Source organism: Pantherophis guttatus, chromosome 7, assembly GCF_059756535.1.
Source record: "Pantherophis guttatus breed Tessera chromosome 7, ASM5975653v1, whole genome shotgun sequence".
In the NCBI taxonomy this organism is placed as follows: Eukaryota; Metazoa; Chordata; class Lepidosauria; order Squamata; family Colubridae; genus Pantherophis; species Pantherophis guttatus.
Genome location: NC_142069.1, coordinates 83,530,625 through 83,549,519, shown reverse-complemented (window position 1 = coordinate 83,549,519; position 18,895 = coordinate 83,530,625). Strand labels below are relative to the sequence as shown.

Below are 18,895 nucleotides of genomic sequence, written 5' to 3'. Positions count from 1 at the left end.
TTTGCTAGGATTGCCCCAAGAATCCCAAGTTTGGTTAGCAAAATCAGTAAGAAAGGCTTGGATTCAAATGACTTGCAACCTTTTGTACCAGGTCATTGCAGGGGACAAAACCCGATATAAGTTTAGACCTCTGGGGGTGTGCAAAGTGCTAATACATGCTAATGACTTGACAGTCACTAACAGGCAACAATATTTTGACTACGCGCTGAGCAGAATGCATGCACTAATCGCGCTGGTTGTTTGAACAAGAATGCCACAATGATAGCGTAACCGAGCGGGCAAATTATGGACTTCTTACCCAGAGTTGATACAGGCAGGGCTAAGAGCAGCAGGAGTAAACATCTGGATCCAATCATCTATGAAATAATTAAAAAAAAAAGAGTAATTAGGAGAAAAATCCCAACTGGGCAGCACAATCCTGTGGTCGTTGGATTACACTGGATTTGCTCCAAGGAAGGGTAGACAAGAATGTTAGCCCAGCAAAATCCTATCCATTGCTTTTTTTTTTTTTCATTCATGTACATTTACACCTAGTCAACTCAGCTCCCCCAATGAAACCATTTGAAACCTACATAGAAACATTGCTGGTAGTCACTCCAACAGTTTATGATTACAGCAGTCAAAAAAGTCCTAGAAATTAAGGCAAGCCCCCAGGGAAGCATTTAAAAAAAAAGAAAAAGAAATCACACATCAGAACAAGTTCTAAACTACTTTGAGCTCAATGCAACTGTAAAAGGATCCCATTGGAGGATCTAGAAGGAGACTATATTTAGTTGAACTTGATTGCCAAGTTGGAATCCAACACCCAATGAAAAGCTAACAATCTGCTAGGCTCTAGTGGTTCTGGTCCTTTCCGAAATTCTAGAGATTCTAGTCCTTTCCAAAATTCTGGTGTATCCAAAATTCTAGTGATTCTGCTCTTATCCAAAATTCTAGTGATTCTGCTCCTTTCCAAAATTCTAGTGATTCTGCTCCTTTCCAAAATTCTAGTGATTCTGCTCTTATCCAAAATTCTAGTGATTCTGCTCCTTTCCAAAATTCTAGTGATTCTGCTCCTTTCCAAAATTCTAGTGATTCTGCTCCTTTCCAAAATTCTAGTGATTCTGCTCCTTTCCAAAATTCTAGTGATTCTGCTCTTATCCAAAATTCTAGTGATTCTGCTCCTTTCCAAAATTCTAGTGATTCTAGTCCTATCCAAAATTCTGGTGTATCCAAAATTGTAGTGATTCTGCTTTGATCCAACATTCTACTGATTCTGCTCCTATTCAAAATTCTAATTATTCTGATCCTATCCAAAATTCTAGTGATTCTGCTCCTATTCAAAATTCTAGTTATTCTGATCCTATTCAAAATTCTAGTGATTCTGTTTTGATCCAACATTCTACTGATTCTGCTCCTATCCAAAATTCTAATTATTGTGATCCTATCCAAAATTCTAGTTATTCTGATCCTATTCAAAATTCTAGTGATTCTGCTTTGATCCAACATTCTACTGATTCTGCTCCTATCCAAAATTCTAGTGATTCTGCTCTTATCCAAAATTATACTGATTCTGCTCTTATCCAAAATTCTAGTGATTCTGCTTTTATCCAAAATTCTACTGATTCTGCTCCTATCCAAAATTCTACTGATTCTGCTCTTATCCAAAATTCTAGTAATTCTGCTCCTATCCAAAATTCTAGTGATTCTGATCCTATCCAAAATTCTAGTGATTCTGATCCTATCCAAAATTCTAGTGATTCTGCTCCTATCCAAAATTCTACTGATTCTGCTCTTATCCAAAATTCTAGTGATTCTGCTCCTATCCAAAATTCTACTGATTCTGCTCCTATCCAAAATTCAGGAATGATCACTGCGCCCAACACATTGTTCATCGAGAATGCTGTTTCATTAAAAGTACATAGCTGTTGCCCAGCCCTTATTCTAGGAAAAATTGTTCGCCTCAAATAAAATCAGAACAATAATGTTAAGCAAGTATTCATCTTAAAGGTCTCCCCTCCTCCCATTTATCCACAGACCCTGGAGTGAGAGTTGGTCTACTGGCCAACACTCAATGCATGGAGCGTTGGCCATGTGGTCTCTTTAAAGACCATCTTGGATACCTTTGCTCTGTGCCAGGATCCGATGTCCATCATTCGTGAGCCTCTCTGTGGTCGCAGCCCTCTCGGTTGCAGGAGGCTACATTGGACTGGCCTTGCCGACTATTTATTCCCAATTGTACAAGCCAGGCAGGAACTCTTGTTCATTCGAAGGGAAGATAAAGGCAGGCTGTTGCTTCCTCCCAGTGCTTAACACAATGCTGTGATCAGGAAAATCAAATGCTTTAATGGTGCGCGAGAAACAATGAAAGGAAGTCGTATTAAATACTTTTGCAGGACAGATCAACCTTTGAAATAAAAAAAAAGTTCTGCTTGGGTATGGCAAGTAAGATGTGAAAGCCAGTTAAAAAAGAAGGGGGAAATGCTGGATTAGCTCGCACCGGAGGGCAGGACAAGAAGGAATGGGTGGAAGCTTGTTAAAGAGAGGGCCAACCTAGAAGTAAGGAGAAATTTCCCGACATTGAGGACAATTAACCAGTTGGAAAGCCTTATCTCCGGAAGCTGTGGGTGCTCCATCCCTGGAGGTTTTCAAGACTGGACAACCATTTGTCGGGGATGATAGATGATCTCTGCTTGAGTAGGGAGCTGGATTAGAAGATCTTGGAGGTTTCTTCCAGACCTAGGATTCTAAATGGATCATAAACTCAACATTTCTCAGTTTGTTTGTTTGTTTCCTATGCCTTTATGTTCTGCCCCAGCTACGGACCCCAAAAATGCAGCACACACAAAGTCAGTTCAAACCTTAGTTTACTGAATAAACCAGTCTTTTACAACAGCGGCTGCTAATTAATTGCATTAACAGCCGCCAAGAATTCAAAGAATAATAACGGAAAGCTTACTATGGTTGGCAGAATGCCAAGAAGCAATTTGCAGGAAGCTGATAAGATAAGCAGGACAAGACACGAAGGTATGTGAATGAAGTTGTTCCCTGCAAATTGCTTCAGTCGGCGTTCCTCCTTAAATAGGCTAAGGGAGTGGCCAATTAGCCCCAAGCCTTACTCTTGAGGAGACCTCCTCCTGAGGAGCCACTCCTGCCTTTTGGCAGCTCTGCGCTCCCGTGCATCGAGAAGAGGCTCCTCCTCTTCGTCCTCTTCACTTAAGGGAGCTTCTGGAGGTTCTGAAGGCCCTGGCTGAATCCCCGCCTCTGGCATCACATCTTCTCCAGCCTCCTCATTGTCCGACTCGAGTGCCAGCTGCACAGGCTGCTGGCGCAGCACCACACCAGCCTCCTCACTGTCTGAATCAGCTACTAGCTGCACAGGCCGCGTACAGGCCACAACACTTTATCTAGTTTAGGTGTATCAGAGAAATCTCTGCGTTAGGGGCAAAGTGCAAAGGGTTGCATCTAATTGGTATGAATTCCTTCTCACCTACCTAGGAGGGGTAGTATTCACTTACTTTCCCTACTGGTTCACAAGTGTGAGTGCAGGCGCCCCGTCCATGCATGCGCCCGGCCTTCCGTGCATGTGCTTTGCTGGTGTGCGTGCATTCTGGGCATGCGCCCGGTCTCAAAAACATATCCAAATAGGATGGCATAGAGCCGGGGCGGATAGGCAGGCCCACCCTCAATTTCCGCTACCAGTTCGGGCAAACTGGTTCAAACCAGCTGAATACCACCTCTGTTACCTAGACAAATGAGTATACGGGACTCAAATAAATGTTACGGAGTCAGGAAAACAAGTAATTAAGCAAATGCATTTTAATATTTTCACAATCAATAAAAGCGATACTTTCCACATAGCGGATCAGCCCTATTTATGCGGACTAATATCCTTCCTAGAGGATGAAAATTGAGTGAGCCAACACCAATTAATTCCTCCAGCTTGCTATACTCTTTAATATACAGATAGGTAGATTGCTTGAATACATGGCAGTCTTTTGCACATTCCAACCCCCTCATTCAAGAGATATGGGAACTGGATGAAGGATTTAATCGACTCTATTAAAATTCATTAATTTCTATCTATCTTTAAATCTATTAAAATTAAGCCTTCAGAAGTTGTGTATGCTCCATCGCTGGAGGCTTTTAAGAAGTGACCAGACAGCCACTTGTCTGGAATGGTATAGGGCAGTGATGGCTAACCTTTTCGCCATCGTGTGCCAAAAGCGGGGGGAGTGCAGTGGGGGTCACATGTGTGTGTGGCCACACCCATAATTCAATGTCCCCCCATGCCCTACCCACCTGTGCATGTGCACACGACCCCCCCCCCTTCGTGCTTCCCCTGTTATTGGCACATGACAGCAAAAAGATTACCTTTGGGCCTGGTAGGCCTGTTTTTCGCCCTCCCCAGGCTCCAGAGGCTTTTTTGGAGCCTGGGGAGGGTGAAAACAGCCTTCCCCACCTCCCTGGAGGCCCTCTGGAGGCTGAAAACAGCCAATTTCCTGACTTCCGGTGAGCCCTACTTATTTTCCCTGGAGATAATATCCCCTAGGAGATGGGATGGGAGGGGGGAAATTCCTTTGAGCTGGAGCAGTAGATTAGGGGTAGAGTGACTTGGAAGATGGCCAATGAGTGCAGAGGAGTGGGGAACGCAAAGGGAGGGTTTTGGGTCTGGAAGTCAGTGTTGGCTGCGATGGAGTCAGAGTTAGAATGTCGTGCTTAATAAATGGGAGTTTTTCATCAAAGACTTTGTTTGAAATGCAATTTATTTGAGACGACCTCAAAACATGACACCATTCACTTTTCAACAGTATCTTTACTGTTATTAACAACAGAGTTGGAACGGACCTTAGAGGTCTTCTAATCCAACCCTTTGCTCATAACTCCTATACCATTTCAGACAAATGGTTGTCCAATCTCTTCTTAGAAATCTCCAGTGTTGGAGCACCCACAACTTCTGGAGGCAAGTTGTTCCACTGATTGTTTTCACTGTCAGGAAATTTCTCCTTATTTCTAGGTTGCTTCTCTCCTTGATTATTTTCCACCCATTGCTTTTTGTCCTGCCCTCAGGGGCTTTGGAAAATACGTTGACCAGTGTTGAAATCCTCTGAAGTCTGCTACTGGAATTGTGAGTCTGCTACCAAGCGTGCACTTTGCCTGTGCAGTGCTAAGAAAGGAACATTTTGAAGCCTTCTGAGTCTGCAAAGGTAAGTAGAACAGCAAGGGGGGTGGAAACCGCTGTGCCACGCGATTTAGATCAGCTAGAAAGCAGTAAATCCAACGATTCTAGCTAATCTAAATCACGCATCACAGCTGATCATCGCCCAGCTGATTGTCAAAAATACTGGTTCGCCCGAACCGGTAGCATTTTTTACTACCGGTTTTCCCGAACCGGTCTAAACCGGTAGCATTTCACCCCTGATGTTGGCCCCCTCTTCTTTGTGGCAGCCCCTCAAATATTGGAAGACTGCTATCACATCACTCCTGGTCCTTCTTTTCATTAGACTAGACATACCCAGTTCCTGCAACCGTTCTTCATATGTTTTAGCCTCCAGACCCCTCATCATCTTTGTTGCTCTTCTCTGCACTCTTTCTAGGGTCTCCAAATCTTTTTTATATCATGGTGACCAAGATTTTTGTCTCTTGCTGAATGTGAGCCTCTTGGTGAATGTGAGCCTCTCCGACTCATTGGTAATCCCTTTCCAATAAATACAGTATCTTCAGTCTTGACAGCAGGAGGCACCAATTCCCTTGTCCCGGTGTCTACTCTCCTGATTCCGAAACGGATTCTAGTTAGGTAACTTGGCAGCACAATCCTACACTGGTTTGTTCTATTGAGAAGTAAGTCCCACCACGGATCTTAATGGGACTTTTCCCCAAAATGCTTTGCACTCTTGGAAATGGAAGTTGGGTCAGACTCTTCCTATATTTAAGGTATTAATGCTAACAATCTGAGCATGTCTGTTCTTTATTTTTATTATCTCAATTGATATGATTGCCCATCTCAAATTCATGATTTTGGCCGCTTACAACAATGAAAAAACTATGTAGTTTATTGTTTATAGAAAGAAAGAGCAATATAATACACACACACACAGAGTTCCGCTGCTGGGGGTTTGCAGGGGTTTGGGAGAACCTCTAGCTAAGATTCTGTGCAGTTTGGAGAACCCCCAAATCCCACTCCTGGCTGGCCCCACCCACCCCTCCCCTCTCCTCCCCTCCCTGGAGTCCCCGCGTGGCCCATTTTAGATGCAGATAAGTGCAAGGTGCGCACGGAGACTCAGGGATGGCGAAAAACGGGCCTACCGGAAGTTCAGGAAGGCCAGAAATGGGCCCATTTCTGGTTTCCAGAGGGCCTCCGGAGCCTGGGGAGGCCATTTTCGCCCTCCTGGAGGCTTGACAAAAGCCTCTGGAGCCCAGGGAGGGCAAAAATGCCTCCCCCACCAGTTTTCGGCCAGCAGAGTGCTGCAGGATGACTGACTTGGACTGGATTACAATTATGTGGCCTCCAGTAAGTGCCTGATCTGGATAGAAAACAAGCAACCTCCTATGTTGATACTACAGATTAGTATTAATCTGCCAGATTTTACATACTGTATGTCCATTTAATCTACAATCAACGATCTATTCTGTATTCTATTCTGAATTCTATTTTGTATCTATAATTGACAGCCATTTCTATTTACTATCATGGAAATTTACCTCTGCTGTTAGATCTTGTTATTTGTATTTTTATGATTAGTTTTCTTGGCAAAAGTTCAGAAGCAGAAGACGCCGACAAGAAATAAATGCAGCAAGACAAGAAACAAATCTATCAACGTTGTTTTCCGACAAAAAGTCCAAGAGCCATTGATGGTCTTTTAAGCCTTATGGGAGGGGCCAATCATCTCTTGGCCCTACTCCCGAGTTGTCCTTTTTGCTTTAGCTGCTCTTGCCTTCTGGCAGCTCTTCTCATGCGTGCACTAGGAACAGGCTCCTCCTGTTCCTCTCCCTCTCTGCTCTCAGCCTCTGGAGGCTCCTGAGTCCGCACCTCACTCCCAGATGGCTCTGGCCCCATCTCTGCCTCCGACGCAGATCCCTCATCTGGGCCTTACCCAGCCTCCAGGACAGGCCCATGTTCTTCCTCAGCCTCCTCACTGTCTGACTCCGCTGCCAGCTCCGCAGGCTGCTGGCGGACCACAACACCTTTCTAACGCTAAAAGATGTATCTCTTCCCTGATGCCTTGCAACTCTAAGAGATCTAAGGAAGATAGATCAATACGATAAGAGAAAGCCTTTTGCAATTTGCAGGCTGATTATGCGTATCATTCCCAAGTCTGCCAGTCAGTTTGTGTGATGGAACAATGCGCTGATTCAAGAATTACAGAACAATGGGAGGGACCGTGGAGGTCTTCTAATTTAACCCCCTGCTCAAGCAAGAGATCCTATACCAGTGATGGCTAATCTTTTTGCCAAAAGCGGGGGGAGCTCAGGGGGGTCGTGTGCATGCATGCCCACATCCATAATTCAATGCCCCCCGCACCCTGCACCCTGCACATGTGCATGTGATCCCCCTCTCGTGGTCCCCCCGCTTTTGGCACGTGACGGCAAAAAGGTGGGTCCGGAAGGCCTGTTTATCGCCCTCCCCAGGCTCCAGAGGCTTTCTTGGAGCCTGGGGAGGGCAAAAACAGCCTCCCCCACCCCCTGTGGCCCTCCGGAGGCTGGAAACAGCTCATTTCCTGACTTCGAGTGGGCCCAGAAGGCCCAAAAATCAGCTGGCTGGAGCACAGATGCGCTGGTACACTCGCGTGTCTACAGATATAGTTCCACATGCCACCTGTGGCACATGTGCCATAGGTTCACCATCACGAACCTATGGCACAAATGGACAAATGGCTGTCCAGTCTCTTCTTGAAAACCTCCAGTAATGCAGATGGTTTTTCTTGGCTAGGTGTAAGACCTTACTTTTCTCACTGTTGAATTTCATTTGGTTGGATAGGCACCTATGCTCAGATCTGACGAGTTCTTTCTGGATCTTGAGCCAATCTTCTAAAGAGATTCCCTTTGTCCTATTGTTGCAGTGAGTTTCCCACTTTTTTAAAAAAAAAATTGATTTATATGCCGCCCTTCTCCGGAGACTCAGGGCGGCTTACAATGCGTTAAGCAATAGCCTTCATACTTTTGTATATTTATACAAAGTCAGCTTATTGCCCCCACAAACTGGGTCCTCAATTTACCTACCATAGAAAGGATGGAAGGCTGAGTCAACCTTGAGCCTGGTGAGATTTGAACTTGCAGTAATTGCAGGCAGCTAATGTTAATAACTGTTAATAACAGTGCTTTAGTCTGCCGCGCCACCAGGCTCTTCCTCAAAAGACTTCCTCAAAAGACTCCAGATTACTCACAGGAATCCTTTGAGCAACTCCACTGTTGATTCATTCATGCATGTTGTAGTCTTGGCGTCACTAAAAAAAACCCACCTTTTTCTTGTTACCTCTTTGGACAGAAACCATGCCTCACAGCTACTCTGCCCACCGGTGAGTAAGCAACAGTGCCTGTTGCAATGCTGCTTTCCATCGCAAGTAGAGCTGATACTTCCCTCTTGCACAACCCTCACAGGTCTCCGTTGTAGCGGAAGCAGCGGTGAAATGCTACGGGTTCGCTCCAGTTCAGGTGAACTGGTAGCAGCGGCAGTGCATGGTTCGGTGAACTGGTAGCGGCGGCAGCACGAGGCTCCGCCCACCCACCGGGACGTCATTACTTCCTAGTTTTAATCAGGAAGTAACCTGTTTTTGACCCTCTGCGCATGTGCAGAAGGCTTTGCGCATGCGCAGAGGGTCTAAAATAGCACGTGAAGATGGTGCGTGTACAAGTGAAAGTGGAGCAAGCGCGCACGCACAGCGCGTGCATGGCGCACACACTTCCGAACCAGTAGACAAGGTAAGTAGAAGTGGAAGCATCATTCTAGCTTATTTCTCCCATGATGACGATGGCAGAAAAGATTATTGGCAGTTCACTCCCAAATAATCCAAGACATATAAGCATTTGCTTGAACAGGGTTCAAAGCAGGGGTGAAATGCTCCCAGTTTGGACCGGATTTCCCGATGTGGTAGCGATGGAGGCGGGTGGCTCAGAGAACCAGTAGCAAAAATCCCTGCCCCCCCCCCTTGCCCAGCTGAGCTGCACAATCATCAGAGGCTTTTTTTAATTATTTTTAAAAGCATTTTTTTCTACAACCTCTTTGGCTGAAAAAATGCTTTTAAAAGTAAAAAAAAAAAGCCTCTGATGATCATGCAGCTCAGCTGGGATCATCAGAGGCTTTTAAAAAGAAAAGAAGCTTCTGCTGATCGGGCAAGTCAGCTGGGATCGTCAGAGGCTTTAAAAGCATTTTTTTTACGACCTCTTCAGCCGAAGAGATTGTAGAAAAAATGGTTTTAAAAGTAAAAAAAAAAAAAAAAAAAAGTTGGCCACGCCCACTCAGTCATATTACCACACCACCAAGCCACGCCCACAGAACCGGTACATTTCACCACTGGTTCAAAGTATGATCAAAGTATGATTTGGCATACTACACATCCTCTTCATGACCTGTTTTCCTTGCTACCTTCTGGGAGGGGACTTCATAGTATCCGATGTAGGGGCAGGGCGGGGTGGGCGTGGCTGACTTGGGGGTTCTCCGAACTGCAGAGAATCTTAGCTAGAGGTTCTCCCGAACCCCTTCGAACTCCCAGCAGCCCTGATCTCGTTCTTATATGGTATTTTATGTTGCAAATTGGAATGAATGCAACCGACTAATCTATTTAAAGCTGCAGGAGAAGAGGTATTTAAAATGCTAACAGCTCTAAGTCATCAAATATGAAAAGGACTGTTTACCCTAGGGATTGGAAAAGGGAGCTTAGAGTTATACCGATGAAGATGTGATGAACTGCAAATTACTGGAATATTGGATTAATTCCTCCTGCAAGCAAAGTTTTATTTAACACACATTACCCTGAGAAGAATAGAGACATACATAAGAGGTGGAAGTGGCATTATGAACAGGAAGGTCTTAAAAAGAGATCAGGTCGCTATAGTAAGGTCGGTAATAAAGAGACCAAGATAATGTAAGGAAGGAGGCATATTTTTGCTTTATTGATGAGAGCAAGGTCTTTCGTGCCAGAACGCAGAGCATATTAAGACTAATGGGTTTTTCAAAACACTTGTTTATTCCCTTGAGAAATGTTTCCAATGTACAAGTAAACACTTCTTGGGGGGGAAAAAAAAAATAGAATAATTCAGAGTAACGAAGGAAGTGCCAGAGAACCTATTATCTGATTTTTACAACAAAATAAGAGTAGCAGAATCAGGGGGTGGGGAATGATAGCTGGGATTAAAACTGGAAACAAAACCCTGGAACCAGGGGTGGGCTTCAAAAATTTTGGCAAGGGGTTCTCTGCCCGATTGCTGGATGGGCGTGGCCATGGTTGGCGTGGCCTAGTCGGCCTCCTGCACCATGGCGGGGGGTATTTTTGCCCTCCCCGAGCTCTGGAGGCTTTCCTCGAGCCTTCAGGAGGGCAAAAATGGGCTCCCCAGGCTCTGGAGGCCGTAAACGGGCCTGTTTCCAGCCTTCCCAAACCTCCGGTAGGCCCATTTTTTGCCCTCCACGAGCCTCCACATGCGCCCTGCACTTACCTGCATCCAAAACGGGCCGTGTGGGGACTCCTGGGAGGGGCGGGGTGAGTGGGTGGGGCCAGCCAGGAGTGGGATTTGGGGGTTGTCCGAACTGCACAGAATCTTAGCTAGAGGTTCTCCCGAACCCCTGCGAACCCCCAGCAGCCCCACCCCTGCCTGAAATGTTTGAGACAAGCCAGCTACATCATTGGCTAGGGTTGCCAGGTCTGCTTCCAAAAAATAGCGGACAAGCGGGGGAGGGGGGGGAGGGGGTTAAGTAGTAAAAAAAATTTAAAAAAATTTACAATTAAATTATATATTTTCTTACAAACATTTTAACACGTATTAAAATAATCACTTCAAAACTTTACTTAAAATTCAAAACATCAAATATATTATAATAATATGTAAAATATTAAATTACATTTTACTTTGCTATTGTGTGTATTTTTTATTTGACTGCGCAGCTTTGATCAATTCTTTGTGTTTAAGGAATAATTCTTTAATTTCAGTACAACGTTGAGAAATATTAAAAAATATAGAAAGTTCACTTCGAACTGATGGTACAAACAGTCGGTTATGTTCGTCAGTCCACAAATTTCCCATGACGCTGAAAATTCGTTCAATGTTTGCATTTGATAGTGGAATTGATGCACAATACTGGAACAGTTTCAGTAAACTCGGAGCTGGCTCTTTCTTGAAAAAGTACGTTCACTTATCAAGGGATGAATCGCCCTGCAGATGAACATAAACTTCTTCTAAGCAAAAATTTCATCGAAGAGAGTGTTGGGTAGAAGTTCTTCTCGCCATGGTTATAATAACCAGATGTTCGTCATTTCTTCTAAAGTTGGAGGATTATTGTGATCAATTAGATTGAAACAACTTAGTGTCTCATATACTGAATCGGTGAAATTATACCACTTTTCTAGGTACGCAATGGCTCTTTGATACACGTTGATGGCTTCTTTCTTGAACTTTTGCACGGCATTCTCAGGCAAATGTTTTTTACGTAAGCCAGATAAAACTTTCATTCCAAAAAACTGCTTTTGAATAAAAAAAAAAATGTCCACTATTTTGTGAAAAAAAATAGTGAACATAATGTGAAAAAAGTGGACTGTCCGCTCAAATAGTGGACACCTGGCAACCCTATACGACATTGGCTTAGCTAAAATTATTAGATTATGTTGTTAATAAGCATAGGAGATATTATATCATCTTTGGAAGAACCCAACAGGAAAAGGGGAAATCTCAGTTAATCTTAAATATTGCGAAGGCAAATGTAATGTCAATCAACATGCTTAATGAACGTACAATTTGACGGCAAAGAAATGGAGGTAGCAATTTTGCTTTTTTTTTTTTAATTTAAGGGCAGATAAAAACGGATAGAAGAAAAAGGAAATTAACCCTATGACAGAAGGCAATGTCCGACCAAGACAAAATCATGAAGACTCAAGATACCTTTGCGGTAACAAAGAATAGGCTAGCGAAAGCCACAGTTTGTCCAACAGTGACTACGAAAGCTGGACACTGAGAAAGAGTGCAGAGAAAGATGCTCGTTGCCTTTAAGTTATGGATTGGAAGACCGTTAATAAAAGCACTGCAGTCTGCAAGAATAGCCCATCAATCAGTCCTGAAAGGAAGTAAAGATTGGCAGCTTCCACGAGTTAATGATGAGCAAGCAGGAACTGAAATGCTGTTGCGATGTATGTAGATGATGGATAAGAAAAGAAAAATGTATGACCGTGTCTGGCAAGGTTGAGAAAACAGGTGGATAGACAAGATTGAGGAGATTGCTAGAATGTCTTTGGAAGACACAGATGTTATTACGGACACGGGTGGGCTGCTGGGGTTCCGCAGGGGTTCGGGAGAACCTCTAGCTGAGATTCTGTGCAGTTCAGAGAACCCCCAAATTCCACTCCTGGCTGGCCCCACCTACCTTGCCTCGCCTCTCCCAGGAGTTCCCATATGGCCCGTTTTGGTTGCAGGTAACTTCAGGGCATGCTCAGAGGCTTGGGGAGGGCGAAAAAGAGCCGTACCGGAAGTTCGGGAAGGCCGGAAATGAGGCCGTTTCTGGCCTCCCAGAGGCAGGAGGAAAGCCGCCAGAGCCCGGGGAGGGCAAAAACACCCTCCCCTACACGGTGGTGCAGGAGGCCGACTAGGCCACGTCCACCATGGCCACGCCCACCCAGCAACCAGGAAGAGAACCCCTTGCTAAAAATTTTGGAACCCCACCCCTGATTACAGATAGTCCTCAACTTACGACGACAGTTGAGCCCAACATTTCTGTTGTTAAGTGAGACATTTGTTAAGTGAGTTTTGCCCCATGTATGACCTTTCTTGTCTCAGTTGTTAAGTGAATCACTGCAGTTGTGAAGTTAGTGACACAGTTTTGAGGCGGATCTGGCTTCCCCGTTGACTTGGCTTTTGTCAGAGGGTCACAAAAGGGGATCATGTGACTTTCGGGACACAGCAACGGTCATAGATAGGAACCAGTTGCCAAACATCTGAATTTTGATCACGTATCTGTGGGGATTCTGCAAAGATCATAACTGAAAAAGGTCCTTACTCACCTTTTTCAATGCAGTTGTAACTTTGGATAATCACTAAACAAACTGTTGTAAGTCGAAGGACTACCTGTATTATTTGGCTGTACACCACCCGGAGTCCTCAGGGAGAAGGGCGGTATATAAATTTGATATAAAATAAATAAATAAAATAAATTAGAAGCAGGCCATGAGGGTGATCATTTGTCTAGGCAGCCATGAATAATGGGGATCTCACTGAATGGCACCTAATTCCTCAAACCCCTTGAATTTGAGGGAAACAGTATCATATCCAAAACCAGGGGTGAAATCCAGCAGGTTCTGATAGGTTCTGGAGAACCGGTAGCAGAAATTTTGAGTAGTTCGAAGAACCGGCAAATACCACCTCTAGCTGGCTCCAGAGTGGGGAGGGAATGAAGATTTTGCAGTATCCTTCCCCTGCCATGTCCAACAAGCCACGCCCAACAAGCCACACCATGCCCAACAAGCCACGCCCACAGAACTGGTAGTAAAAAAAATTGAATTCCAGCACGGTCCAAAACCTTGTTGACGAAGTTCTGTATAGTCAAAGCTCTGGTTTCCTAGTAGTGAGAGTTGGATCATAAGGAAGGCTGAGCGCCGAAGAGTTGATAGCTTTCAAATTGTGTGTTGGAGAAGATCTTGGACTGACAGGAGATCCAAACAGTCAATCCTAAAGGAAATCAACTCTGATTGTTCTCTGGAAGAACAAATCCTGAAGCTGAAGCTCAAATACTTTGGCCATCTAATGAGAAGACTCATTGGAGAAGATCCTGATTTGGGGAAAGATGGAAGGCAAAAGGAATACAGAATACAGAATAAGAGAGTTGGAAGGGACCTTGGAGGTCTTCTAGTCCAACCCCCTGCTTAGGCAGGAAACCCTACACCACTTCAGACAAATGGTTATTCAATCTCTTCTTTAAAACTTCCAGTGTTGGAGCATTCACAACTTCTGGAGGCAAGTTGTTCCACTGATTAATTGTTCTAACGGTCAGGAAACTTCTTCTTAGTTCTAGGTTGCTTCTCTCCTGGATTAGTTTCCATCCATTGCTTCTTGTCCTGCCCTCAGGTGCTTTGGAGAATAGCTTGACTGCCTCTTCTTTGTGGCAGCCCCTGAGATATTGGAACACTGCTATCATGTCTCCCCTAGTCCTTCTTTTCATTAAACTAGACATGCCCAGTTCCTGCAACCGTTCTTCATACGTTTTTGCCTCCAATCCTCCCCTAATCACCTTTGTTGCTCTTCTCTGCACTCTTTCTAGAGTCTCAACATCTTTTTTTACATCGTGGGGACCAAAACTGGATGCCGTATTCCAAGTGTGGCCTTACCAAGGCATTATAAAGTGGTATTAACACTTTACGGAGAAGGGGACGTCAGAGGATGAGATGTTCAGATAGAATCACCGATGCAATGAACATGAATTTGGGCAAACTTTGGGAGACAGTGGAGGACAGGGGTGTGTGGTGTGTCCATGGGTCATGAAGAATCAGACACAACTTAGCAACTGAATAACAACAAGTCATATTCAAAAGATGGGACCGTATAAGTGTTAAGAGTTCAACATTCCCAAGAAATCACAGGTGGTCCTCAACTTACCACAGTTCAGTTAGTGACCATTCAAAGTAACAATAGCACAGAGAAAAGTGACTTACGGCCATTTTCCACACTTATGACCATTGCAGCATCCCCATGGTCACGTGATCAAAATTCAGCCGCTTGGCCAACTGGCTCCTATTTATGACGGTCACATGTCCTGGGCTCACGGGATTCCCCTTTTGCCACCTTTTGCCAAGCAAAAGTCAATGGGGAAGCCAGATTTGCTTAACGACTGCTTGACACCTATAGCAGGAAAGGTCGTAAAATGGGGCACCTAACCAATGTCTCATTTAACGACAGAAACTTGGGGCTCAATTGTGATCGTAAGTCAAGGACTATTATGTATGCGGTTTGTACGGAATAGAGAATTTGGGGGCAGATAATCTAAACATTCCTGCTTCTCAATCTTAATTTTGCAGCGATAAAAACAACAACAACAATGGATTCCTTGTAATCTCATGAAAAATAGGTACTGTTCCGAATGGCATCATTTTCCTTTGAAACGGAAAATGATGCAAACAGAAAGGCATAGATGTGACTCAACCGGTGTTGTAACAGCGAATAAAAAGTTAGACAATCTTCTGGGAAGTCTTTTGTAAATCTACCTGTCAACTTCCTGATTATACCGAGCTAGTCCAAGGTGAAAAACTTCAATTCCTCAAGAGCCTGTCAGATGTCACAACTCATTTATTCCGTCAGTAACTGGCTAAGCCTGCCTTCAGGCAAAACAGAATAAGGAGTAGTATCTTTCTTTGCTATTCCGTGTGGTTGTTCCTGCCAAGTGGCACCTATTAAAATCCACTTTGAGACCCGTTTTTCAAAGAAGAAATTCAGGATGAAAGTTCTTCCTCGTACTCTGGTATTTCTGGAAAGACACCCACCTGGCGGGTCAAAACTTTGTCCCTCCTTTGAGGGGGGTTGTACCTGAGGACAAAAAGGGACATGGTGGCTCAGTAGCTAGGACCCTGAGCTTGTCGATCGAAAGGTCGGCAGTTCAGCGGTTCGAATCCCTAGTGCCGCGTAATGGGGGTGAGCTCCTGTTACTTGTCCCAGCTTCTGCCAACCGAGCCGTTCGAAAGCACATAAAAAATACAAGTAGAAAAACAGGGACCACCTTTGGTGGGAAGGGAACAGCGTTCCGTGCGTCTTTGGAGTTTAGTCATGCTAGCCACATGACCACGGAGACGTCTTCGGACAGCGCTGGCTCTTCGGCTTTAAAACAGAGTTGCGTACCACCCCCTAAAGCCGCGATGGCGAACCTATGGCACGCGTACCACAGGTGGCACACAGAGCCATATTGGTGGGCACGTGAGCTCAGCTCCGCCAGCTGATTTTCGGGCCTTCTGGGACCACCGGAAGTCAGCAAGCGGGCTGTTTCCGACCCCCAGAGGGCCTCCAGGGGTTGGGGAAGGCCATTTTTGCCCCCTCCAGGCTCCTAGAAAGGCTCTGGAGCCTGGGGAGAGCAAAAAACAGACCTACTGGGCCCATCGTGCCAAAGGCAGGGGAGCACGGGGGGTCGTGCGCACATGCATGGGGGCAGAGCACATAGAATTATGGGTGTGGGCACGCACATGCACGACCTCCCCCCGCACTCCCCCTGCTTTTGGCACAATATGGCAAAAAGGTTAGCCATCACTGCCTTAGAGTCTGGAACGACTAGCACATATGTGCAAGGCGAACCTTTACCTTTACCTTACTGGAAGGCAAGGAAGGAACATGGAGATGGTAAATATTTGCCTAGCACCAGTTTCTGCTCTTATGTGGCATCCAATTGACCTCCTGTTGGTATTCCATATAATTTATCTTTCAAAGTGTAGTGTCTGGCCTTTTCATGACCCAAGATAAGGAGGAAGCCGGCTGAGACTCCGTAAGAGGTTGGCTTGGGCTTCATGGCCTCCTTCCAGTTGGACTACATTTTCTGCCAATACGAGGTTTAAAAGGCGGAAATATTGGATCATTAGCCAAGAGCCGATTATCAACAATAACTTTCATTCTCACCTCAGTCTGGAAGAATAGCTGTCAAAAAATAGATTTTTTTTGGGGGGGGGGTTTCATAGATCGGAATAATAGTAAAGAGGAATAGCTTTCTTTGTCCTGCCCCAGCTACGGACCCCAAAAAACGCAGCACACACAAAGTCCGTTCAAACCTTAGTTTACTAAATAAACCAGTTTTTTACAACAACGGCTGTTAATTAACTGCATTAACAGCCACCAAGAATTCAAAGAATAATACTGAAAGCTTACTGTGGTTGGCAGAATGCCCAGAAGCAATTTGCAGGAAGCTGATAAGATAAGCAAGGCAAGACACGAATGTATGTGAGCGAAGTTGTTCCCTGCAAATTGCTTCAGTCGGCGTTCCTCCTTAAATAGACTAAGGGACTGGCCAATTAGCCCCAAGCCTTACTCTCGAGGAGACCTCCTCCTGAGGAGCCACTCCTGCCTTTTGGCAGCTCTGCGCGCCCGTGCATCGAGAAGAGGCTCCTCCTCTTCTTCCTCTTCACTTATGGGAGCTTCTGGAGGTTCTGAAGGCCCTGGCTGAATCCCCGCCTCTGGCACCACATCGTCTCCAGCCTCCTCATTGTCCGACTCAAGTGCCAGCTGCACAGGCTGCTGGCGCAGCACCACACCAGCCTCCTTGCTGTCAGAATCAGCTACTAGCTGCACAGGCCGTGTACAGGCCACAACATTCTTGTATGCAATAGCACTGATGATCAACTTCCAGACAATCTCATTCTCACCTCAATCTGGAAGAACAGCATTCAAAAATGGATTGTTTGGTTCCATGGGTCAGATTAATAGTAAAGAGGTATAGCTTTCTAGTATGTAACAGCCTGTTTTGCCCTGGTTTAATTTCGGCTTGATCTCCTGCCCCAGCCAGTAACGTTCATGGGTGTCGCTTACAAAGTGAAGGTGGCTTTCTTCCAACAAGATAATCCTAATTTTCCTTTTTTGATCACTCTCATCTGGCTTCAGGGCACCTCAGGTTATGCAACCACAATGCCGATTCGAAACATGTCCTCGACAAACCATTGGTGGTTGGTCGCAGGCAGTGGTGGGCTTCAGCCGGTTCGGGCCGGTTCGGGGAAACCGATAGTTAAATTGCTGGCTGGCCCCTCCCCACCCTACCCCTCCACTTCCAGGAGTCCCCTCGCACCCCATTTTGGCTCCCAGGTAAGTGCAGGAAGGCCTACTAGGGGCCCGGGGGGGATGGTGCGTCCCTCCCCCCGTGCGGCCTGTTTTTGCTCCCAGGGGGGTGCAGGAGGCCGAGTGCTGCCTGTCACACCCCCTGGCCACGCCCACCATGGCCACACCCACCAACCCGGTCATTAGGGCAGAGAACCAGTTTTTAAATTATTTGAATCCCACCACTTCAGCGCTTGGGTATTGCACGGATGAGGCCTCTGTGACACACAATAATGTCAACTGCTAGATAAATGGAGAAATAAGATAATGAAATGAAATAAGATTAAGATTGGAGGTTAGGGCGGGTGGTAATATTGAATATATATTAAATATTAAGCAGAGATGAAAAATAAAAAAAAAGTAGGGAAAAAAAGAATATTGTGGTGCAGAAATTGAAATATATAAATTATATTTAGGGAAAAAAAATTTAAGAAGAGGATGGGAATTTAAAATATTATGTTATAAGCAGTATTGACCAGGACAATACTCTATTCAGAAAAAAAATGTACTATTTGTTTGTTTGTACGTTTGTTTGTTTTAAAAAAATAATTTAAAATAATAATAATAATGTCAACGGCTCACAGAAAGGCTGTGTGTATTCTCCTCACCACCATCACGACGAGAGGTGGGTTTCAGCAGGTTCTGACCAGTTCTGAAGAACCGGTAGAGGAAATTTTGAGTAGTTTGGAGAACCGATAAATACCACCTCTGACTGGCCCCGCCTCCATCTATTCTCTGCCTCCCGAGTCCCAGCTGATCGGGAGGAAACGGGGATTTTGCAGTAACCTTCCCCTGGAGTGGGGAGGGAATGGAGATTTTACAGTATCCTTCCCCTGCCACACCCACCAAGCCACGCCCACCAAGCCATGCCATGCCCACCAAGCCACACCCACAGAACCTGTAGTAAAAAAAATTTGAATCCCACCACTGATCATGACCAAATGTC

General features: G+C 45.1%; 1 protein-coding gene across 1 annotated transcript in view; it reads right to left on the bottom strand.

Annotated features, from left to right (window-relative positions):
* VWF (von Willebrand factor) overlaps positions 1 to 2,848 on the bottom strand; it is a 195,543-nt gene extending 192,695 nt beyond the window's left edge. Inside the window, exons 1-2 of the mRNA XM_060684131.2 lie at positions 2,103 to 2,848; positions 299 to 356 (exon numbers count right to left, since the gene is read on the bottom strand). Of these exons, the coding sequence (XP_060540114.2) occupies positions 299 to 356; positions 2,103 to 2,135 (91 nt within the window). The 5' untranslated portion in view covers positions 2,136 to 2,848. The remainder of the gene's footprint in view (positions 1 to 298; positions 357 to 2,102) is intronic.
* Between the last annotated feature and the right edge of the window lie 16,047 nt (positions 2,849 to 18,895).